The 25619-nt window shown below is 44.4% G+C and overlaps 1 protein-coding gene across 1 annotated transcript in view; it reads left to right on the top strand.

Annotated features, from left to right (window-relative positions):
• Window positions 1-24602, top strand: part of ABCA13 (ATP binding cassette subfamily A member 13) — a 369210-nt gene extending 344608 nt beyond the window's left edge. The window contains exons 59-62 of the mRNA XM_025853136.2: window positions 2705-2797; window positions 20936-21041; window positions 22216-22353; window positions 22990-24602. Coding sequence (XP_025708921.1) covers window positions 2705-2797; window positions 20936-21041; window positions 22216-22353; window positions 22990-23085 — 433 coding nt within the window. The 3' untranslated portion in view covers window positions 23086-24602. The remainder of the gene's footprint in view (window positions 1-2704; window positions 2798-20935; window positions 21042-22215; window positions 22354-22989) is intronic.
• Window positions 24603-25619: the final 1017 nt, after the last annotated feature.

Here is a 25619-nt window from a genome sequence, read left to right as displayed (position 1 = left end):
AATCTCACAGTCTGTTCCCCCCAGGCTGAGATGTTGTGGTATCCCACCGGTTGTTGGGACCTTGTCTGTTTGACAGCTAGTAACAGCTCACTTGAAACTAACAAGTCATTACTCTGAGGTCAGTGTCAATGGATCTCCACTCATCTGAACTCTTTAAGGATGTAATACCGAAATGGCTTCATAGTCTGCCCATGTAATTACAGCACCTACTACGAGCTCATAAAAATGGAATTAGATTGTTTTAAATTGAAATTAACTAAAGAAACAAAGACACGTTTGCACAGAAAGATACATGAAGCGTATTTGGAGCGTTGATAGCATATATTCCTTAGACTTCATGTTAAGCTACTATAACAAAGACCCCAAATTACAGTGGCTCAGACCAGACATGGGTTTCTCTTCCCCATTAACAGTTTATGCTGGTGGGCTATGCTGGAGCCCAAGGTCATCCAAGGACTCAGGGTCTTGCCACCATGTCATTTAGTCACCTGTGATTTTGTCCTCATTTTCATGGTTGAAGTCGACTTTCTAGTCCACCTCATGGAAAGTGGAAAGAACCAATATGCAAGGCTGGTGGCTTGTCTTATTTTGATGTGACCCAGAAATTATACTTCACATTGATGTCCACCTCCAGCTGCATGGAAGGCTGACTGTATAACCTTGATCTGAGCATGCCGTGACCTAACAAGCAGACTGCTTTATGTCCATTTCCTAACAGTAAAAACAATACATGTTTCCTATAGGTGATTTGGATGGTACAACGAGGTACAATGAAGGAAAGATATTCCTCCATTAACCTCACTTTTCAAGTATCAGAATCATACCTTTTTGTGTGTTTTTCCTTCCCACTTTCTTTTTCACATACTGTGCAATATTCCTAACATGCATTGTCATTTTACCATTGCCATATCATTACTTTTTCCCTGTGCAATTAACTGAGTTTGGAAAACCTCATTCTAATGGCTGATTAACACATGGATGCACTCCCATTTATATGAGTATTGCATTATCCTATTGTGGAACCGATTTCTGGATTTTTACTATTATGCATAACTTGTTATAGCATTCATATTTTCTGAGTTTCCTAAGGTAAATTTCTAGAAAAGAGATTATTGCCAAATTGGGTTTTTGGAAAGTTATGCCAATTTTTCATTCCCACCGACAGTATATGAGGGGCCCCTTCTTAGGATGATGGAGAAGATGTTTTGGGTATTTTTTTGATCTGAGGAATCATCGTTTTTATTTGCCCTGGAGATGGGGGCGGGGAGTGTTTTCCTGTGCAACATACAAAAGCACCATGACAAATGGCTTTCTGGCTGGAAAATAATTTTAAGATCACTTACTTGATGGTTGAGTTTTTAATTTGTTGGCATGTGTATTACCTGTGAGCAGTTTTTTGAATAGTCTCTATATTTGCCCTTTTTCCTGGATTGCATTTTCATTGTTCTGTTTTTACACTAACATGTATTGGTTCTTTATACGGAACGTATCAACCCTTACACATTGCATTTGTTGTCATTATTTTTAATGTTTGTTTGCTGTTTTGACACAAGTTTGTAGTTTTGCATTGCCAACCGCTAAACATTTCTGTCATGGTTTCTTCTGTTGCTGTTAACGCTTAGAAGGAATGTTCCCATCCTCCGATTGCTTACGTGTTTAGGGTGTGAATGTCTCCTTCCGCACTGTCTTATCTGGTTCCAATGATCTGCCTTCTGGTTCCTTAGCATATTGCCTTATTTAAATTATTTGAGCCTTATCCCTGCTCAGTGGGGAGTCTGCTTTTCCCTTTCCTTCTGCCCCTCACCCTGCTTGTATTTTTTCTCTCTCTCTCTCAAATAAATAAATAAAAATCTTAAAAAAAATTATTTGAGCCTTAAAACAATAGTTTCTGGGGCTTACTGCTCTTCCTACTTAACAGTTTTTCTGCCTCTCACTAAATAACTTTGAAGATATGCTTTATAACTTTGATTGGCATTATACTATATCTTTATTATATTTTATTTTCTATGTAATTATAATAATACTGTTAAAAGTTACAAATCTTTATTACATATTTTATATCGAGATAATATTACATACTAAACTTACAGACTAAATTGTAGTTGCAAATTACACAATTTCATTTGTTTTATTTTATATTATGTATTATCGTAAAATAGAATAAATACTTGTATTTTATATAAAATTCACTTATTACATTTTATTTATACATATATTTTGTAAAATAATTTTCCTATAACAGTAATTTTCATATTATAATTCCTTTTTCTGAAATATATATTCACTGTTTTCCTTTTCTTGACACATCTTTTTATTGATTCAGGATTTCATTTAGGTTCATTAGTAGCTCTTATTCCTTTTATTTTTCATAAAACTTCCACATTTTCCGTGAAGGTCACTCGTATCTAGTTTATGTTTTTGTACTGTCGCTAAAAGGTTCTGTCCTCATAACTGTTGTTCCTCGGATATTGAAATGCTGCTAAGTTTTTGGATAATTGTATCATGGGCCATCTAAATAAAACATCCATTTAAAAGGTGCTTTTGGGGGGGTTTATTGAGGTTTGTATATAGATATTCACAAATATAGAAAATTCACAAATTTGCAACAGCAGTGTTGGGGTCTACCTGTTGATTTGACTGTTTGGTCCAAGCCTGGCATCCGTAGGACACGGCTCGCTCATGTGCTTCTTGTCTTTCCCCGCAGCATGGAGGAGTGTGAGGCTCTTTGCACGAGACTTGCCATCATGGTCAATGGCAGCTTCAGGTGCCTTGGCTCTCCCCAGCACATTAAAGACAGGTATGTTACATGTATGTTACGTGCTCTATGTATACATGTATGTTGTCTCTGTGTTGCATGTATATTTCCCTTTCGGTTGAACTGTTTACCGTAAGTCAGCAGCATGATGCACCTGTAGCTGGTGATGCTCTAGAGCCAGGGTGGTCCAGTCCCCTCGCAGCAGGGAAGGGAGATGGGGGCTGAGAAGGTGAGGGTGTGTGGGACGCACGTGGACCCAGCCGTTCCCCACCACGTTCACGGCTTCTTCCGGGAGGACAGGCACTCTCCTTGTGACAGTCAAGATGAGGAGAGGAGAAAAAAGTCCTCGCTGATACAGAACACCTTCTATGTTCAGAGGTTGTCCACCCCTGTACCCCTGGTCCAGGGTGGATCAAGGGCCTGTGTTACGGGCCGGCTGCCGTGCTGGGAAACAGGTCTGCACCGAGTCAGGAGGGAACACAGGACTGTTGTGGTTGATTTTCGTTTGGACTAATGAGGACTGAAGATTTTTCCTGTGTGTCTTCAACCCTTAGATTTCTTCCCTGCTCCTGCTAATTGTCCTTTTATGTCTTCTCCGTTGACTTTTTGGGATCGTCATGATGTTGCTGTCAATTTCTGTGAGCACGTTTTCTGTCCTACTGGTGCGTTTTTTGAAAATTCAGTGTCACCTAAACAATTTTCAGTTTCTGATTTCCTTTTAACTTGTTATTTCATCTGTTGTTTCTGATACAGAATGATTCCTTAATATATGTTGATGAATTTTTCATTTTCATTTATTCAGTGTTTTTGATGTTGGAATTTGCAGGCAGAGATTTGTTAAACAGATGTATATATTAGGTTGAAGTGTGTTTATTTCATGGAGCAAATATTACGGAATGCTTCATGTGCCGTCCTGGGAGTGAGTATCCATTTTCCGGTGGTCGGAGTCAGGTGCTACCAGGACAGCCAATCCCGCTCCTGCTTGCCACATCGGGTCGGTCACCTGTCATATCAACCTGCTGGAAACTGTTCTCAATATGTACTCCACTCACCTTTAATAAGTGTCATCAAAAGAAAAATAATATTCCACACTCCCTAACCCTTATGAACGCTTACATAAAGTTTTATAGCCCATGCCTGATTGTTAGGTGATTTATGTCTCGGCTTAGCTACCTGCCTCTCTCGAGGTTTTTGCAGGTTGCTGGAGGAGCTAGCCGGAGGAAGCACAGAGGAAGAGTCCTCCTCCAGGTGGCTCCACAGTTTCTCCTACTCCCGGTTTCAGTTCCGATAACGCATCCTGTGGCTGAGGGCGGATTGTTAGTAGTGTGTGGACTCTACAACGACATGAAGCAGAACTGGCTTGTGGGCAATTCACCGCAACGCTGACCTTAATATGTTGCAAAACAATTTGTAAAGTTGGTATTTTCCTGCAGCAAATAAACTGATGACATCTGTTTCCGGAATATGAGATGAAAAGTGAAGGAAGGGTTAATCCTGACATGGACCTGGGAGTTCCCCGCATCTGTGCCTGCTGAGGTCCCAGTGCCTGAGGGTCTGCATGGAGAGTGTGGGCTCCTTCCCCACTCCTCTCTGTGCACACCGTCCCGGAGTGTGCACAGCCCACGGCATGCTCGTCTGCGTGCTTTAAGCAGACGTGACACGCGCTGCTTGGCTTCCAGCCTTGTTGTCTCCCCCCCGACGGCACACGGTTTTGTCCCAGTGTCTGATGGCATCTCCACGTGCTGTGACTGGGAGCGGGGACCCTAGAATTTCCGTCTGTGCCCATGATGTGCGAGGCGCCTCTGGGCACCTGCAGGGGGGCCTGGTCTGCCACCCCTGCAGCCGTCACACAGCCTGTCCGAGCGTTGCCAGCTGGGGACGGGTCACTGCGAGGCCAGGCGAGGGTGTGGCCGGTGGAGGAGGGCCGAGCTCAGGCCACGTGTGGTCTGCAGAGAGGCTGACGCTTTGGAGGCACAGAGGGAGCGAGGCGAGGTGCTTCTGCGGTGGTTGTCCGGAGGGAGCGCGAAAAGCCACGGCCAAGCGGCGGAAGTCAGTGTTGATGTGCAGTGAGTCTGCACAGGGTTGTGCTGAGAGCAGCAACGAAGCTGGCCCCCACGACGGTGCACGGGCCCGAATGGGAGGAGTCAAGGCCGCCTGGAGATTTGGGCCTGAGGACGTTTGAAAAGAGTGAGAAGACGATGCGGATAGAGCAGGGGTGAGGGCGGCGGGCTGAGGCGGCCCCGGGGGAAGCAGCGTCCGGGAGAGACAGTCCTGAGCTCTGCGGAGGGGTTTCCCTGTGGAGATGCAGGGGTGGGTGTGCAGGGCCCTGGCTTGGGCGGGGAGGCGTCTGCCTCACAGGGTAGCTGACGCCGGGAGCCGCAGGAGCCCGGTGGAGGAGACTCGCAGAGCCAAGTGGAGGGCGGGGCGGGGCGGGGCGGGGCGGGGCGGGGGCTCTCTGTACCCCGAGACACCTGCCCCAGCCCCCCACGTGCACTCCTTCCCGCGGCGCCCCCGCCCTGTCCACGGCCCCAGCGCCGCCGCCGGCTCGCGGCTTCCTGCCCCTGCGCTCCGCTGGCCTGGCCGTGCTCAGCGCTCCTCTTCCCAGCCACCACGGGCTTCTCTTCTCCGGCGTCCAGGTGCATCCTCCCCGCCCCGGGGTCTGTCTGCGCTGCTCCCTTTCCCCAGACCTGCCTGCAGCTCGCCCCTGCGCCCTGGGAGAGCACAGCCTCTGCCTCCCGGCGGCCCAGCATCGCCCGCCGCCCCCGCGTCCGCCCTAGTTCGGAGATGCCCTCTGAGGGCGGTGACAGCCGGTCCTGGACGCCTCGTCCGGGGAAACGCAGGAGGACCACCCCGCAGAGGACAGTCACGGTCCCGAGATGTTTAGGCTTTCACTCCCCCGGAGGACTGATGTTGCCAGACTCTAAATCACTCACTTACCAACTTGGTGTCCTCTTCTCAAGTTCTAGACCTTGTTAGAACTTCTTAGAGCTTCCTGTGCGGTACTTCTACAGCAGTGCACACTGTGTCTAACCGTACAGTTCCAACATATTGCTAAAATGCTGCTTGTTCGTAAGAACCAAGTCCAAGGTTCGCGACTGTGGCCCTACTCTGGTATTTCTGTGAAGCAGCCAACCACAGACTTCTCCTAGTTGGACGACCTGATGGGTTCCCCTGACTCTGGCCGGGGTTTTCCTGCTCCCGGCAGCTTTGCCAGCCAGCCACCCCCGTTGTCGCCTCGCCTCCAGGTGGGAGGATTTGTCGGACGTTGGGAGCTGCCTGGCCTGAGGGACAGACGGGGTCCGGAGTACAGGATGTCAGGGACTGGGCCTCGCTGGGGAAAGTTAACGCCCCCCGCCCCCCGAGTTTGTCCAAGCCGGCCCTGGCTGCGCCCCAGCTGCCGTCACCCACCTCAGTGGCTTGGAGCCTGGGCGATGCCCATGGCTTTCCTCTGCCCTGCTTCAGTGCCCTGGATGGCCTCCCTTTGGGCTCACGAAACTGGGCAACGTGCCCTTCTCCCCTTTTGGCTTTGTCCCTTTGCTCTCTGACCAAGGAGAGTCCTAGTTCCTGACATTTGCATCCATAAGCTGCAGTCCTGGATCAGCTCTCCGTGAGGTCTGGCCCCTTCTCGGGAATCACCCGTGTTTTCCCGTCTCTGCTCCCCGGTGTCCGGATGACCCCCTCTCCTATGTCCCACTTCTTCCCTTCTGTCTGGGGGCCTTTTAGGACACGTGATCTCTTCTCTACTGGGCCGAGCTCTGGGCACAGATGGTCTGGCTTCCAGGGGATAACGTCAGGAGGTATGACTTGTGTGGTGCTTACTCCGTGCCAGTTCTCGGTGCCCTGTGCACCAACTAGTTCGCTCCTCCTCACACCCCCACGAGCTGGCTGTTCGTATTCCTCCCCCTCTGCAAGTATAGAACATGAGTCAGAGAAACGTGGAGCGTCTTCCCGGCTGGTGCGCGGAGGAGCTAGGATTTGAGCTTGGGCTTCTGGTTCCGCTTTGTTCTGTGGCGTATGTTCTCAGGACAACCCCCACTCAGTAACCGCAGAGGGGGGCTGCGGTGGAGCTGGGATCCCGATCTTTCCTGTGACCTTCCTCTGGGCAGTGTTTCCATGCCCCCATTCTTGTCGAGGCCCTGACACCCACTCACTTAACACGTGGTCTCTAATATCCCGAGATGAGAGAAGCCACCTGTCAGTCCGCCCCTCAGGGTGGGCTCACAAACTGCCATTCATCCTTCTCTGCCTTTGTTTCTGTTTCTGAGAAGGAAATTTGCCTCTTTATCAACTGTCTTTCTTCCTGCGTCACAATCCCACGGATCTCCTTCCCTTCTGGGACCTTCCTCCAGGGGATTTTTTCCTTCTCTCCTATCTTTGATCTTCTGTTTCAGTCATGAGCTATGTCCATCTCTTAGTAACAGAACATCAAACACATTGATGTAAGCATATCCATTGACTGAACCATAGTCACTTTTTATATGTAATAAAAGTCCAGAAGTACCTGGTTATTGGCACTGGTTCAGGGGCTCAAGTCTTTACAATCTTCTTGGTCCCAGAATGACTGCTGTAGCTCCACCCATCGCATCCTTGTTCTAGGCAACAAACAAGACGGAGCAGGGAAAGGCATGCTGTCTGTAAGCCCTACCCAGCCACTTGCACTTACGTTTTGTCAGTTGCCCTGGTTACTAGGAAGCCTGACAAATGTAGAATTTAGCTGGGCATTTTGCCACTTAAATAAAGTTAGGTTTCTGTTAATGAACAAGATAAGGAAGTGGATGTTGGGTGACTATCTACAATCTCATGTGCTCCTGATTGGATTCTTTCCTCAGTTGAGGGTAGGTCATTAGGTTGAACAGTGTATCTCTTGTGCGAGCCCTCATTGTGTGTGTGCATGCATGGATGGGTGTGTGTGTGTGTGTGTGTGTGCGCGCATACATGCATGGATGGATGTGTGTGTGTGTGTGTGTGTGTGCACAAAGCGGAGCTGGAGCACAGGGGAGGCCACCTGATGGCCAGGAATGGCTAGTACCACCCTCTGTGGCACTGATACTTCATCCCCAAGAACTGGAGATATGTTCCCAGATTCTCTCCAGTGCGTAACTGGAGTGCATCCTGAGAGCCAGCAGGCTGTGGGCATGTTCACGACCCACCTGGAGGGAAGCGGCCACATCTGCGTGTTGCACCTATTTGCTTTCCCCTGCCTTGAGACCAACTGAAGCAGAAAGTTTAAGTCCAAGGGTAAAAGTAGTCCTCCCAAGGTGGGGAAATAAATCATGCTTCTGAAGCCTAGATGTTTGAAGTTTGCCCGGTTGATTTCTTGGTGGGGAGGGAGGATAAGGCTGTTGATTTATTCAAAACAAAACAAAACCAAAGCTTTAAAAATAAAGAAAATCCTTAAGATTATAGGATCTTTTCTTTTTATTTTTTAAGACATTATTTGAGAAAGAGAGTGCACAAGAGAGAGAGCATGAGTGGGGTGAGGGGCAGAGGGAGAAGCAGACTCCCTGCTGAGCAGGGAGCCCAATGTGGGACTCGATCTCAGGACCCCGAGATCATAACCTGAGCCAAAGGCAGACCCTTAACAACTGAGCCACCCAGGCACCCTGAGAGCTTTTATTTTCTTGAGTCATCTAACTTGAAAACTTTAGGAATCAAAAATAATAATGGAATCAACTTCGAAGGAGGCTCTCATCAATAGGTTATATGGCCATTTTACTAAGAACATAGAGAGTACTCTGGAGGATTTGTTTGTAGGTTTTCCTCTAAGAAATAGAAGAAGGTGTAGTGATGGTGGAGGTCTCAAGCTACGACCATCTGGCTGGCTGAAAATTAACCCGTCACCTTCCGTGACACCTTATGCTCAGCGTGGCATCTTTGATTTAATGCTTCTAGAAACCATTGCTATGAACATCAAAGCTTAGATTAAGATTACATCACCAAATAATAAACTGGCTTAAAAATATAACAATGAAACATTTAATTGGATATGCTTATGTCACTGTCACAAATGGGGAAGGAAGTTTGCACACCCTCACGTACGATTATTTTGGCAGCTGTGGGATGACTGAATTCTATCCTGCATTTTGTTTTGTGTTCAAGCATCATCAAATTCAGCTGCTTCTACCCGCCACTGAATTAACTGTCTTTACCAGGAAGGGCTCTTTTCAGAGAAAGGCGCTTGCAGGCTTCTACCTCCTCAGCCTGATACATGGCATTTGTCATTTCGTTTGCTTTCACATCATCGTGTCATGTGAGTACAATCCACATTGCTCTGATGCAGTTCCCTGGGAAGGGCTTCTGAGCCACCTGACGTTCTCATGCTGGACATTTCGGCTGGGTGCCTCAGGTCTTGGAAATTCGGGTCATGAGCGATGTCACCTGGAGCGGTCACTTTCTAATACGTTCTGATAAGAACACTCAGGCAGAGAAGATGGGAAATGGAAGCATTTGAGACATTGTTTCACGGATTCAGGTTCACATTGTGATTCTGCTCATGGGTGCACATTGGCTGAGTGCCTGTCTTAGGAGAGACAACAGAGGCATGGTCTATTCCCCACTGGATTTCAAGACCCTGGCGCTCCAGAAAAACCCATTAGTGTTAGATGACTTCCATTGAGCTGCGCCCCCAAGCATCTTGTTCCCCAGGCTTAGGACAATTTCCACACTGTGCTGCATTGACCTTTATGTGCGTGGTTGTCTGTCTGACCCAGACCGAGGGCACCAAGAGAGGGACCATGGCCATTCGTAGAAGCGTAAGATGCCCCAGATGTTACCTGGCCACTGGGCCACTTGGAAGTAAGAATGCATCTCCCAGATGTGGGGACCTGCTGCAGGTGGCCAAAGAGATACAACAAGAGAGGGGTCTGCAGCTTCAAGGGTGTGGATTTGTAGGGAGGGACGTCACTTTCCGTACCCCTCCCTCCTTTCCTTTTGCCCTGAATGCAGATGTGATGGTTAGAGACAAAGCAGCCGTCTTGGACCACGAGGCAGCCTCCACAATGGAGGCCGGTGAACAGAGCAGTAGGAACAGAAGGAGCCTGAAGAGTGCCTTACCCGCTCTGAGCTGTCTGACGTCAGACTTTCAGCCTACTAATGTCCTTGCTCCTTGGGGTTTTCTGTCACTCATACATGAATCTGAACAGACTAATACACCTTTGCACGTATTACACACAGCGTTAATTTGTTCACCGGATTGTTTTCAGCCTCTTCCCAGTGGAGTGGAAGCTCTCTTAGGAGTGGGGCCTCTCTTCTTGTTTATTTCTGGGTGTCTGATATTTGGGACAGTGCTCAAGGTATTTGTTGAAGAATAAAGGAACGAGTGAATGAAGGTAAAGTTTCTGTGCGTGGCGGGCTGGTGCTAAAGGAGGCTACAGCTGGATTTGAAAAAGGAATCTTGACTACGGCAGCCCTTGGATTCTGTCTAGCTTAATGAACAACTAGTACTAATAACAATAATCAGCCCTTTTGGTAAAGGCTTTCATTTAGATCCCACCCATCTCCAGACAGGGTGGAGCCTGCTTTTTCTTAAAACAGTCTGCATCACCCACGCTTGGCTTGCTGCTTTTAGAGACTGGGCTCTGCTGTACTCAATGTCTCTCCATCAGCGGGAACTACCAGGTGTGTGATTCAGGCCTAATTGCTGCCACGGCCCTGGCAATAGTTTCCGTCACCTTCTCTGCTGGATGGCTAGCTTCAACATCGATGCCCACTGGTCTGCCGACAATTTGTGTGCAACCCAGAAAGCAAAAACCTGCCATTCGGAGACTCTGCCGTACACAACCGGACCGTGAGTTATGTTGCAAATAACAGCCTAAGCTTGAGAAAACACAGCCTCGCTGGGGAATGGATTTCTGTTAGGTCAGAACTATATTTCTCCAAAGAAGACTTGCAGATGCCTGACAGACACATGAAAAGATGCTCCGCATCACTCATCGTCAGGGAAATGCAAATCCAAACCTCAGTGCAATACCACCTCACACCTGTCAGAATGGATAAAATCAACAACACAGGAAACGGCAGGTTTTGGTGAGGATGCAGAGAAAGGGGACCCCTTGTGCACGGTTGGTGGGAATGCAAACTGGGGCGACCACTGTGGACAACAGTATGGAGGGTCCTCAGAAAGTTATGACCCAGCAATCTCACTGCTGGGTATTTACCCAAAGGAAATGAAATCACTAACTCGAACATACCTGCACTCATGTTCACTGCAGCACTGTTTACAACAGCTGAGGTATGGAAACAACCCAAGTGCCCACTGGTGGACGAATGGAGGATGAAGAAGCCGTGGTTTGCATGCACCTGCACACACACACACACACCAGAGTATTACTCAGTCACAAAAAAGAACGAAATCTTGTCATTTGTGACAACAGGGATGGACCACAGAGCATTATCTAAGTGAAGCCTGGGTGGCTCAGTCGGTGAAGTGTCTGCCTTTGGCTCAGGTCATGATCCCAGAGTCCTGGGATCGAGCCCCACATCGGACTCCCTGCTCAATGGGGTGTCTGCTTCTCCCTCCCGCTCTGTGATCTCTCTTGCTTTTGCTTTCTCTCAAGTAAATAAATAAAATCTTAAAGAAAAAGAAATAAGTCAGAGAAAGATAGAAACTGTATGATCTCACTAATATGTGGAATCTTACAGGAAGGAAGGAAGGAAGGAATTAAGGAAGGAAAGAAAAAATTTATGGGTACAAAAAATAAACTGGTGGTTGCCAGAGCTGGGCCAGGGTAGGGACGTTTATTTACTCTGGATTCAGTTAGCCTAAAATGTGTGTGTGTGTGTGTGTGTGTGTGTGTGCGTATACCTGTATGTGTGTTTATGTATGTGTGTTTATATGTGTGTAGTATACCTGTGTGTCTGCGTGTGTATTTGTGTGGTGCGTATGTGTGTGTACATGAGTGTGTGTGCATGTGTGTGTTTGTATTTGTGTGGTGTGTCTGTGTGTGTGTGGTGTCTGTGTCTGCATGTATGTGTGGGGTGTATGTGTGCGTGCATGTGTATTCAAAGAAAATTCATGAATCCTCAGCGTTTCTTTCTTTCATAGTTCAGGGATATTTTACAAATTTGATGTCTGGCTCTATTTTATTAAAGCATCAAAGAACCCTATACATCAGTTAGATGTTTTTATGAAAAGCAGCATAGCAGAGTTCATAAAACACAGTAGCTTATACAATTATCATTCATCCTCCTGCATCTGCAGATGTCTGGGGATAGGCTTCCAGGTGGCCCAGGTGGGATGGCTCTGCTCCACCTGTCTCTCATCCTCCTTCTGGGATCAGCGTCTGAGGGGCAGGGCTACAAGAATGGAAAGGCTGAACTGCACAAGTGTGATCTGAACCTCAGGTCACATCACACCGGCCAGTGTCCCTTTAGCTAAACCAAGTCACTTGTTATAGGGAAAGGTAGGACGGTAGTCTTACCCACGGCCCGCTAGCAAAGGAACGTGGCAAGGCTACGTGGCGAAGGGTGTGCGTGTAGGAAGGGGCAAAGAATATTTACGATCTACCACAATCTCCAGGCATTTTGTAACTGATGTTTTTTACCTTGGCCATCCTCTTTGCTTTTAACAGCTTTGTTAGGATATACCTCTCCTGTTCTACAACTCACCCATTTATGGCGTGTGATTCAGTGTTCGTCCATGTGGTCACACAATACATGCCACCGTCTCCAAGGGTAACTTTAGAACACTTTCATCATCTTAGGAAGGAGCCCTGTGCCTTTAACCTCTCCCCCTTCTATCCACCAAGCCTGAAGCCCCTGCCAGTCTATTTTTTTTGTCTCTGTAAATTTGCCCAGTATTGACATATAAATGGAATTGTATAACAGGCTTTCACTTAGTATGCGATTTTAAGGTTCCTCCTTGTTATCAGAACTTCATTCCTTTGTGTGGCCAAATAAGATGTCTACTTCATCCACTGTTGATGGGCTTGGGATTGGTTCCACCTTTTGGCTATTATGCATTATGTTGCTGTAAACAGTCATGTATGAGCTTTTGTGTGGACATATCTATTTATTTTGGGGGGTATATACCTTGGAGTGAAATTGCTAGGTCATATATTGATTGACTCTATGCTTAACCATGTAGGGAACTATCAAACTGTTTTTACAAATTGGCTGCACCAGGGGCGCCTGGGTAGGACCATTGGATAAGAGTCTGACTCTTAGTTTCAGCCCAGGTCAAGATCTCAGGGTCATGAGATTGAACCCCGTGTGTTGGGCTCTGTGCTCAGCACCGAGTCTGCTTGAGATTCTCTCTCCCTCTCTGCCCCTCCCACTCGTGCTCTCTCTCTCTCAAATAAATAAATAAATCTTAAAAACAGCAAATTGGCCACACCACTTTACATTTCTCTTGGCAGTGAACGAGGGTTCCAATTCCACCCCATCTTCACCTCTACATTTTATTTCCCTACCCACTGAGGGTAAGGTATGTAGTATCTCACTGTGATTTTGATCTGCATTGCCCTGATGATATTGGACATATTTCCATGTGTTTATTGGACATTTTTGTATCTTCTGTGAAGAAATTTCTATTTATTTATTTACTTATTTTTAAGATTGTATTTATTTATTTGAGACACAGCATGAGAGAGAGAACACAAGTGGGGGAGCGGGTTAGGAGTAAAGGGAGAGGGAGAAGGAGAGGCAGACTCCTTGCTGAGCAGGGAGCATGGGGACTTGATCCCAGGACCCTGAGATCATGACCTGAGCTGAAGGCAGATGCTTAACTGACTGAGCCACCCAGGTGCCCCTGATACGTGTTTTTGAGTTAGCTTTTTTATGACTGTGTTTGAGGTAGAGGTTCATCTTCTTACCCGGTTGCTATCCAGTTTTGCCAGCACCATTTGTTGAAAGATTACTCTTACCATTGAATGGTCTTGGCTACACTGTCAAAAATCAGTTGACCACAGACCTACAGGTTTATTTCTGGACTCTCAATTCTATTTCATTGATCTCTATGTTAATCCTGTTGCTAGTACCATAGTGTTTTGGGTACTATTGCTTTGTAGTAAGCTTTGAAATCAGGAAGTATTAGTCCTCCAACTTTGTTCTTCTTTTTCAAAACTGTTTGGCTGGTCTAGGTCCATTGCAATTCCATATGAATGTTGGAATCAGGTTGTAATTTCTACAAAGAAGTCAGTAGATTGTGTTGAATCTGTAGATAAATTTGAGGAGAATTGCCATCTTAACAATGTTAAGTCTTCCTATCCATGAACATGATATATTTAAATCTCCTTTAATTTCTTTTAACAATGTTTTTTAGTCACAAATCATAGGTTTTATACTTATTTGGTTACGTTTAATCTGAAGTATTTCTTTTGATGCTACTCTAAATGGAGTTGTTTCTTTAATTTCATTTTTTAGATTGTAGAAAGTTGTAGAAAGACAATTTTTTTTTGTGCATTGATCTTGTGTCTTGTAATCTTGCTGAAATTATTTATTATTTCTAAAAGTATTTAGTGAATTCCATAGGCATTCCTACATACAGAATCATACCATATATGAATATGTTTTTACTTCTTCCTTTCCAGTATGGATGCCTTTTATTTCTTTTTCTTACTCTAGATAGAGCCTCCAGTACAATGGTGTATACATGTTGTGAGAGTATACACACTCATCTTGTTCCTGTTTTTAGGAAGAAAGCCCAGTTTTTCATCATTAAGTATTGTTATTTATGGGTTTTCCTCAGTGCCCTTTATCAACTGAGAAACTATTCTTCTATTCCTATTCCTTGAGTGTTTTTTTCATTAAAGAGTATTGGATTTTATTGAATACTTTCTCTGCATCAATTGAGATGATCATGTGTGTGTCACATTCGTTGATTTTTAAATGTTAAACCAACCTTTCATCCTGGGACAAATCCCACTTGGTCATGATATATTTCTCTCTCGCTCTCTTTTTTTTTTTATGTGGCCATATTCAATTTGTTAGTGTTTTGCTGAGCATTTTTGTGTCCATGTTCATAATAGATATTGGCCTCTAGTTTTTGTTCCTCAGAAGTATGTTTGCTTTTCTATTTTTTGAAAGAAATTGTAAAGAATTGGTATTAGTTTTTTTTGAAATGTTTGATAGAGTTCACTAGTGAAGCCATCTGGGTCTGGCGTTTTCTTTACTAGTGGTTTTTAGATGACTAATTAGATCACTTTACTTACTATAGGTCTATTTACATAGTTTTTGTATTCTTGAGTCAGTTTTAATAGGTTTGTCTTTCTAGCAATGTGTCCATTTCACCATTTCATGTATATTTATATAATATATTGGATTACAGTTGTTCATAGTATTACTCTATAATCCTTTTTAATTTGGGAAGGTTGATAGTAATGCCTCATCTTTTATTTCTGATTCTAGTAATGTGAGTCTTTTTTGCTTGGTCAGTCTTGCTGATTATTTTAAAGAACTAGCTTTTTGGTTGTACTGATTTTATCCATTGCTTTTCTGTTCTCTGTCTCATTAAATTCCACCTCTCATATTAATTATTTCCTCCCTTCTTATTTTAAGTTTAATTTGTCCTTCTTTTACCAGTGTCTTCAATGATAGATTAGGTTATTGTTTTGTGATCTTTCTTATTTTTAAATATAGTTACTTCTTATTTTTAAATATAGTTATTTGAAACTTTAAGTTTCCCTCTTCCCTTTGCCACTTTACCTATACCTCAGACATTTGGTATTTTGAGTTTTCATTTCCATTTATCTCAAAGAAGTTTTTAATTTTCCATGTGACTTATTCTTTGACTTACTGATTACTTAGGGGATTTTGTTTAATTCATTTGTGAGTTTTCCAAAGTTTTTCTGAAATTTACTTATAATTTCATTCCCTCATTATCAAAGAATGTACTTGATATTATTTCTGTCCCTTTAAGTTTATTGAAGTGTGTTTTATGGCCTACCGTATGGTCTATCCTGAAGAATGTTCCATGTGCACTTGAAAATAATGTCTGTTCTTCTGTTGTTTGGTAGAGATCTCTGTAGATGCTTTTTAGGTATTGTTGGTTTATAATGGGTTGTTAAAGTGTGCTATTTCCTTGTTAATCTTTTTCCAGGTTGTTCTAGCCAATATTGTTATTAAGTTGTCCATGTCTGCCTTCAGTTCTGTCTGCTTTTTCTTCATGTATTTTTGGTGCTCTGTTCTTAGGTACAGATATGAGTATAATTATTATATTTTCTTGATGGGTTAACTTTTTATCACTGTAAAATCTCCTTCTTCTCCTTCAGTAGCATTTTTTGTTTTAAAGTCTACTTTCCACCGTGTTAGCCTTAGCCGTTCAGCTTTGTTGCTGCTCTTCGTGTGATACATCTTTTTCTATCCTTTGACTTTCAGTCTATCTGTATCTTTGAATTCCAAGTGTGTCTCCTAGAGGTGGCTATTTTTGGATCTTTTCTGGTCTAATGATCTCAGCTTTTTATTTGGATCATTTAATCCATTCATATTTAACATTTTGATTGATTATTGATAGAGTTGGATTATTATCAGTTACACTTGCCCTTTCACCTCTGTTTTCTACAAGTCTTGTATTGCTTTTCTTTCATTGTTTCTCCTTTACTGCTTTTTTTTTTGCATTAAGTGAATATATTTTTTAAACATTTTATTTATTTATTTGAGAGAGAGACAGAGAAAGTGAGAGAGAGCACAAGTGGGGTGAGAGGCAGAGGGAGAAGCAGACTCCCTGCCGAGCGGGGAGCCCGATGTGGGGCTCGATCCCAGGACCCTGGGATCATGACCTGAGCTGAAGGCAGACGCTTAACTGACTGAGCCACCCAGGCGCCCCTAAGTGAATATTTTCTAACAGCATCTTAATTTCTTAGTGATTTTTCCACTATACCTATATTTTTTGTTATATCCTTAGTGGATGCTCTTGGGGCCTACCATATACATCCTAACTCATCGGAATTAGCTTCAGATTTACGCTCACCTGGTTCCAATGATACACGGAAATGTTCTGGATCACTTTCCTGCCTCTTGGTGTTATTATGTTAGATACCTAACATTTATCAGTGTTACCAACCCAAGAACAGGTTGCTGTAATTATTACTGCATATAATTTTTAGGTCTTTTAAAGGAACTGTTACAAAAACGGAGAACAAGTACATATTTATAGCCTTTGTTATATTAACTCTCTTATGTGGCATTTCTGGTTCTCGTCCTTTTCCCCTGTGGATTGAAATTACCATCAGGGGCCCTTCTCTTTGTCAGACACAGCTTTGCTTTCTCTCGGCTCCTTTGGGCTGTTACCGGCAAGTTATTACATTCTGTATGTAATAGGCCCAATAATACAGCTGTGTATTGTTAATATAATTGCTTCTGCAATCACATAAGAGAAGAAAGGAGAAAGGATGTGCATTTTTACTGTTATAATTGCATCGTTACCTTTACTTGTACTGTTTTTTTCATGTGGATTTGAATTACTCTGTGGAGGTCACCTACTTTCAGACTGAAATAAGTGCTTCGTTTAGTATTTCTTGGATGGTGGGTTTTCCAGTTAAATTCTCTCCATTTTTATCAGGAAATGCTTTCATTTTGCCTTCTTTTTGAAAAATAACATTTCTGGACATAAGATTCTTCTTTGGCAATTTTTTGGTTTTTGTGGGTTTGTTTTTTGGTTTTTTTTTGAGCACCTTAAATGCTTAAATGTTATTAAATGGTAATGTTTAAATGGCTTCTGGTCTCCATTTTTTTTGATGAGAAGTCAACTGTTAATCTTGTTTATGGTGTCCTACACTTCTCTGAGGTTCTGTTCATTTTTCTTGTCTGTTTTGGGGTCACGTAATCTCTATCAATCTATCTTCAAGCTTACTAATTCTTCCCTTTGCAAAGTCAAACTCTTGAGCCTCTTGAGTGAGTTTTTATTTCAGTTCTGTTATTCAACTCCAGAATTTCCATGTGGGTCTTTTTCATAATTTCTGTCTCTTTGCTGCTAGTCTCTAGCTGATGGGACACTATCATCCTACCTTCTTTTGGCTTCTTTAATCATGGTTTCTTTTAGTTCTTTTGACATATTTATAATCACTACTTTGTAGTCTTTGTTAATCTAACATCTGGCTGCTTTCACAAGCAGTTTCTGTTTTACATTTTTTTTTTCTGGCATATGGGTCATTCTTTCCTGTTTCCGTATACGTCTCATCATTTTTTATTGGAAACTGGGCATTTTGATGATGTATTGCAGCAATTTTGGGCACTGGCCTTCCACTGCTGGGGCTTGTTATGGTTTTCTGCTTGTTGCTGTGTTTAGTGACTATTTGGATAGTTTTAGCGAAGCCTGTTTCTGCCCCCACCACAGGGTGAATTGTCTGATGGTGCTCCTCAGGGGGCAGCCTGGGGTGTGCCCTCAGTCACCCTGGGTGATGGTGCTTTGGGCATGGCTTTCTGCCTCACCTCTTGACCACGCTCAGCTGTTAGCATCACTGATCACTGACTGACTATTCTATTCATTTCAGTGATGTCCTGGGGCATAAATTGCTCCACAGCCTCATCCAGTCAAATTAGGGCTTTCTTTTTTTTTTTTTTAGGATTTTATTTATTTATTTTAGAGAGAGAGAGTGGGAGAGGGGCAGAGGGAGAGAGGGAGAGAATCTCAAGCAAACTCTGTGCTGAGTGTGGAGCCTGATTTGGGGGCTCGATCTCATGACCCTGAGATTATGACCTCACCCAAAACCAAGAGTCCGATGCTGAACTGACTGAGCCACCCAGGCACCCCTAATTTGGGCTTGTTTTTTAAGGTTTTATTTATTTATTTATTTGACAGAGAGAGCAACAAGCAGGGGGGCAGCAGAGGGCTCACCGACGTTGAGCCCTGTCAGACCGATGACCGCATATATAAACGAAGGACCTTTGGCTGCTTTGAGAGCTTTTAGACAGGAAAGCACACGAATCACATAAATCCCTCATGGAACTTAGATCACTAACATAAATGCGTAGGTTATAGGCAGGAAGGAGAAAGTAAAGCTAAATTAAATTCTAGTAAAGTAAATTAGATTCTTGCATCGTAAATGAAATCGCTAATCTACAAAGATTCTCCTAGTAACTGAACATGACCTGCTTTTGTAAGTTTCTGTCCAGGAGTCTTGTTGACTACTCCAGAGAGATCCTGAGACACGTGCCAGCCTGTCTCCGGAACATTTTCTTGTGGGGTGTTTCTCTTTCCTTAAAGAGCTTCATAATTCAAATTGTCTAGAGTAAAACTAGAAGTGGCCTAGTTCCAATGAAACTTCATCTCGAAAGAATTTTAAATAGTAATATATGTTCATAGTGTGAATTTATTAGATAGTGATTGGAATTTCGCATGAGTTTTTCAAAACGCATTAGCAAAGTATGCCCACGGGGCTGCAGTTTGTTTTAAGGGTGCATGTGGTCCCTGACGTGCGTAGGAGAGTGAGGTCATCCGTGCATACCGTCCCCTCCCACCTTTGTGCTCTATGTTGTTCTGATCCTCATTCTCATTGGTTCATCTGCTTTCATCTGTGTTTCCCGAAGAAATGTGAGCTTCACGCCAAAGCAAAGTGTTCTTCCATTTGGATCGTATCCTGCGCAGAAACTAAATTGGACTGGGTATCTGTTTACTTACTTGCTCAGTGCCAGACGTGGTCCCTGGTGGTTTCCAAGGAAATCATTCAGTCGCCTAGCATCCTTAGCAGACAGACGTGACTCCTGAGTCCCATATCTGGTACGTGGAGGGAGGGAATGCATTCCAACCCGGCCGGCCATCTGGGCCCACTGTCAGCAGCACACATGCTGTCAGACACGAGGACCACCAGACCAGCAACACACTCCATGCTCCTCTGTGTCCCCAGGATGCAACTTCCCCTGCAGACAGGACCCACGGCTCGGTGGACCCACGTGCCTGCACCCTTCCAACCTCAGTATCTTCCCCACCTGAGACATGGAAACACACCCCCACGTGGGAGGCCGTGGTGAAGATGGGGTTGGATGGGCTGGGTTAGTGGGCAGCACAGGGTGGGACCCATGCTCCTGAGCAGAGAAGCGGCCAAGACGCACACCTTCTTCAGAAATCCTTCCAGGCAGCTCAGGAGAAGCACCAGGATGCTTCTCTGCCTGTTTTCATCCATATTTTAGCAACGGCCTTCACAGCCTCTCAGCCATGAGTGGATTCGAGACCATCAGCCCCGAATGACAGGAGAGGTCGGGGCCTCGCTCACATCTGGGGGAGATTTGAAATCGGAGCAGGAGCAGGAAGTCAGAACCCAGACGAGGATCTCGGGGTGCTTCGAGTCAATGAGCAAAGTCACATTATCTTGGGCCTCCTTTTGCACCAGATACATTCCCCTGCAAAATGATTGGACCGTCAGTGTCTGAAGTGTTCAAGTAAATGAAGATGCTTATAAAGGTCTGGACATGCGATCTCTTCTTTCCATTTCATTCGTTCATTCAACTCACAGTTATTAGTTCTAGGTACTTAGGATAGATATATTAATGAACCAAATCGACACAGACTGCTATCATCATGATGTGTTCATGTCCTTGTTTTTAGTCTCACGGATCTTTGTTGAGATGCTATTATGTGCTCACATGTAATAGGCGGTAGAATAACACAGTTTTTGGAAGCCGCATAAATTCTTGCCGGTGACTCTTTGAGATAGCTCTGCAGTGTGGCTGTCGCCTCATGGGTGGTCTCCCGGTCACCGGGGGAGCTACTGTCCACAGCTCCACAGTGTGGGGGACGCACCTCCCTGACCGGCTTCCCCTGTGGTCACTGCACCTGCCGGGTCAGGGTACAGGTGGGAGAACTGCTTTATGTGATGAAGAAGTGAACGCCCGGCTCATTACTTCTGCACTCCCTGTCACCTCTCCCCTGCCACACTTAATCATCACAGACCTGGGGGCCGCCGTGCTTCTCAGGGTTGGTCCCCGGCCCAGCTCCTGCTTCTCGAACTCAGCACGTTGCTTTCGGTTCGCATTCAGCTTCCCTCTTTTACTGAATAGGGACTGATGCCAGGATTTGCTGATTTTTGTGTTTAAAGATAACTCCGTGTCTGTGTCAGTGGATTACAGAAAACCGCACAACTGAGTTACAATCAACTTCTGAGTATGATATTTTTGGAAAGTCCAGACTCTCCCATCGATTTAGAATAGTTACTTTCCTTTACTGTAGCCCTACAGAAGTGGACTTAGAATTTATCCCTCTTAGGTCCAAATGGTTGTAACCATATTTTAATTTCATTTGACTTCCAGGTTTGGTGATGGTTATTCAGTGAAGATTTGGCTCGGTCAGGAAACAAATCTGCACAGCGTGATTTCTGACTGCTTGAAGCTCCATTTTCCAGGGATCCAATTTAAGGTAGTGCTAAAATTCTGCATTCCTTCTTTGTTTTCAGCTGAGGAAGTGGATAAGTGTGTTTGTCTTTTTCCCTGTTTTAGTTCTGCACTGTTAGGAGATACTGCCTGCTGTCTAGGCCTGATTGCAGAGCTCCCCGCCCATGGCCAGTGAATATCGCTTGGCCACCGTGCAGGACGACAGGCCTGTCTGACCACGTTGTCGGGTGTCCCAGAGTGGACCGTGGTTACTTACCCCCCATTACCCATGGGCACAGCCCCCTTGCGTGGCTTGTTTTGTTCAGGAAGGAAGATCGTGTTGTCTGTGGGGCTTCTAGACTTGCTGGTTGCGGCATTATTTTACAAGGAGTGCCCTGTGCTTGCGATACTAATCCTCTGCTAACTTGAGGCAAAGTGTGATGCCTGGACTAGTAGGGTCTCCATCCCTGGGCAGCTGGTTCGACCTACAGGATCTCAAGTGCCAACCCACTGAATCCAAATCGGCATTTAAGGAGATGACCAGGCCACTCCTACGCACGTTAACATTTTAGAAGCACCATCTACAGGGTCTTGGATAACTACACGATTCTAGTTTATCATAAATAGGGTCTCATCTATAAAGTAGCTATCGCCTGTCTATTTCAACAAGAGCCACTGAGTAAAATCCCGCTGCTAAGAAGCATACTGTACAAGACCAGGCGTTCGTGCTCAGGTACTGCTCCAGATGTCCGATAACACGCTTGCTGTTATACCCCTCTACACAAATGAAGACGAGGGGCAGAATGTTTCCCCTCTTACCAAGAGTTGCTCGCTAGCTCATGGTGAGGACAAGAGGGAGCTCTGCTCAAGATCCAGAGAAGTTCAGGTGCCTTCATGCATCTCCTTCTTCCACGATAAATTCCTCCTTCTCGGTAGGGTGAGGCACCTTCTCGCCCCCAGGGAGGGCTTCCCCATGCTGTGGCAGGGCGAGGGGGCGTATGAGGGGCAAAACAGCCACTCAGCCTTGAGGAGGACCACGTACCAGCTATGCCATCATCCGTAGGCACGCGCGGGAGTCTCTCAGAACTGACCCACCCTCCCGCTGCCATTTAGGTGTGTGGTTTGAAAGAAGATTATAACTGATAAGTTAAGTGCAGCATGGTCAGTTTTAACGATTGCTCATCATGTGATCCAATTTACAATTTGTTTTTGGCTTTTAGGGGCAGCGCCTTAATTTATTGGAATATCATGTGCCAAAACGATGGGAATGCTTAGCCGACCTGTTTGGAGTCTTAGAGAACAACAAGACCTTCCTGAATATCAAACATTACTCCATTAACCAAACCACTCTGGAACAGGTATGGTACCTTGCACGCTTCGGCCGGTTGCATTTTGGTGTGGGCTCGAGGCCTCCCCCAGCCGATTTTAAAACTAGTCAGATTACTTCTTGACTTCTTACTTCGCCCTTTCTTTAAATGATTCGCTGGTTTTACCAAATAGGATGGTGAGTGTTAGGTGATTTGTTTCTTGTCAGCTCTCCACTAAAGATATGTGTTTGGTAGGACTCCCATTTGTCCAGAATTACACTGGGCATTCACTGGGCAAGTCATGCCCCATTAACCTTCCCTTCTTCATTTTGCTCACCCCCCAAAATGTCTAAGGGGACTCCATCATAGCTGAGCTATAACTGACGTCGGGAAGCCAAGTGTACTGAGTGCCAGAATGTAGAATTAAGTCCCACCTTCATTCCAAAGCCATGCTCAAAGCATCCCGAATTTCCCGGTGGTTTAGTAACCGTCCCCACATCGAGCTGTGTCCTCAAAGGATTTACCTGTTTATGGCAGTTTCCGAGGGGGTGGTATGGATGAAAGCTTGGTGGTTTTTTTAGGAAAAGTCAGGCAGCGCTTTGAAGAGATGGTTCCTTCTTATAATAGTTGAGAAGAGAAGGTCTGGTGTCCTCACAGGTTAACAATGATTTTCATCGTTTCGTTCAGGTATTTATTAATTTCGCTACCGAGCAACAGAAATCCTCACCATCTACCGTGGCTACACCTACTGGCTCTCACCAGCCACCTCACCTGCTTATCTAAGCACCGAAGGGGACGTTTCTAAGAGGAATAATACCTTGTCTTTTGTTACCATTCATCCTTAGACATCAAAGGAGCCCTCTCAAAGGAGCTGGCAGTCAGGCTCCTGGTGGCCAGATCCATCCGCTCTTCCTTTCCTCTTTGAAGCTGTTGGTTAACGCAAACCAGCAAACTGGAAGTTTGTTTTCTGTAGACTTTCGGGGAGTTCCTCCCACGGGGCGAATCCCTTTGTCAAGCCAAGGAGGGGCCAGCTTCTTCGTGACGAGTGAACCCAGAGTCCAAGCTGAGACATTTCGGAGCTGTCAGAGACTGGCCATTCCCGAACATGTCACTGTACTTTTAAGGAAACTGAGGCAGCCAAGGCTAGTAACTTTCCTGACTGGTTTGTTTAGGAAATAGTACCTCGGACTGTTTTCTGTTTCTGTCCCTTTTCATCCCTCGATAGGCTTACATGTGTCTACATAAAAGATCGAGGATGTATAACACACGTTTTTTTGTAATACTGGATATTATATGGGATATATGGGATGACATGTAAAAATTGCCACTTTTTCCCACAATAGATGTTTCAGAATTAAGGAGCTTTTTAGAGAGCGCTTTAGCAAAATTAAGTAAATTGAACTGGGTACTCTGTGTCATTTATAAAAGTTTTGCCAGACTTCCACAGATTTTTAAATATATAGGCAGCGATGGAAAGAAATAGAATGTGGATGTATTTTATTTTTTCTTAATTCCTCAGTTTTCTTAATGCCTCCTGGTATTCTGAGGCACATTCTAGTTTTAAAGCCAATGATGTAAGCTATCAAGTTACTTCAGATTTTACCAGCAAAATCAGTACCTACTTTTAAATGCTTTAAAATTTTCTAACAATTCTGCCATTTTCAGAATTTCTGTGCTAGTATTTTCAGATATAAAGCGCCATGATGTGGCTCCAAAGGGCTGTAGACACTTGACATCCTGCATCTGATAGCAAAATGTGTAAAAGTCCTTTTGTCCACCACTGAAAATAGTTTCTAGCCAGACGTTTCTGAGCTTCAAGGTATTTCTTAATCTTCACTGAGTAACATTATTCTCAAATCTCCATGGAGGGCTGCGTTAATTTCATTGTAAAATTTGACCTTATCCAGTTAAATTTTTGAGTACTAGTAGCTTGTGGCCAAAGGGAACCGCTTTTCCGTCACATTTCTTTGCTAATGCAGGATTTCACTAAAATCTGTCTTTCCTGATGTCATTCGTATATACTGGAGATATTTTTAACTTGTCAGGATTCAGCCAGTCATGGAGAGTTTTGCTGACTGATTTTGATTCACATGAATCCCATGAATTACACTTTCTTAAGGTTTAGGGTTTAGGATTTCTTACAGTTTAGGGTTTAGGATCCCCCCCTCAGTTCTAACAGTCTCACTGTCAAAATGGAAGATGTAATCCTTTGTGATGATTGTTGTTGAATCAATCCAGAAAATCTGTGACACGGGAATGTGTTTATACTGCAGTGAATAAAAGAGATGTGCTTTGATTGAACCCGATTCTTGGAATGAGCTTGTGTATCTTCTTGCACTGTTAGGGACCCCGTTTAACCGAGCTAGGGAAGACATGTACCTACTCAAGATCTTTTAAAGCTTGAAAAGGTTACAGTTTGATTGAGCTTCAGTCTGTGATGTTTTGCTCGTAGGGATTCTTTTCCACCCTTTGAGCCGCCGTATTCTTGAAGGCTGTGCTTCCAGGTAAGCCTTTGAACAATAAACAGGAAGAAAAAAGAAACTCACTCTGTGAAAACGCCATACCCCAGAAGACTGGATAGGAAAGGTCAAATCTTATGTTAGTGTTGAAAATGTCATTGCATTTATAAGTCATGCAGATATTTTATGCCTTTGGAGTTAAGCATTTGTCTTAAGACCTTTGGGCTTATGGTCACACAACTGAGACTTTTAAACAAACTGACTTCTTTGGAAAGCATTCCGAGCAGAGTTCTTTGTAAGGCTGAGATCATCTTGATTATTCCTGTTCCAGCAACCCAGCTTTTATCGTACAGTTTATCTTTACCAGGATATTTAAACAGAGGACGTATGAGAAAGCCCTCATGCAAACTCGGGATTTGAGAAGGCAAACAAAAAGTTTATTTTTAGAACAGTAAACAGTGGGGGACTTAAGGTTATAGTTGGCTTGGGTTAGTTGATGTTGAATGTTGAACCGAGAAGAAGCGCAACATGATCGCTCTAAAACCTTTCACGAAATATACACCCTCCCCACCCTCCCCCGCTATTTGGTGTTTATGAGTATGACATGAATACTTTAGCTTAATCACAAATTTCCATACACCCCCCCCAATGGGGGATAAAGACGTTTAAAATTTTCAGACCAGTTTGAGCATGTTTTCGTATTTGACTTTGCTGTGGTGTGTTGGAGTATTTCAGGTCTGTGATGATTTGGGTGTGGTATGCTGATGGTCTTACAACGCAGTTTGGCATCCTCGAGTAATTCAGAGCCCCTCACACACACACACACACACACACACACACACACACACACACACACAC

The sequence above is a fragment of the Callorhinus ursinus genome, unplaced genomic scaffold, assembly GCF_003265705.2.
Source record: "Callorhinus ursinus isolate GAN/ISIS: 27379988/994484 unplaced genomic scaffold, GSC_fseal_2.0 scaffold60, whole genome shotgun sequence".
Classification (NCBI taxonomy): domain Eukaryota; kingdom Metazoa; phylum Chordata; class Mammalia; order Carnivora; family Otariidae; genus Callorhinus; species Callorhinus ursinus.
The sequence above is the reverse complement of the archived record's forward strand: the minus strand, read 5'-3'. Positions and strand labels throughout refer to the sequence as shown.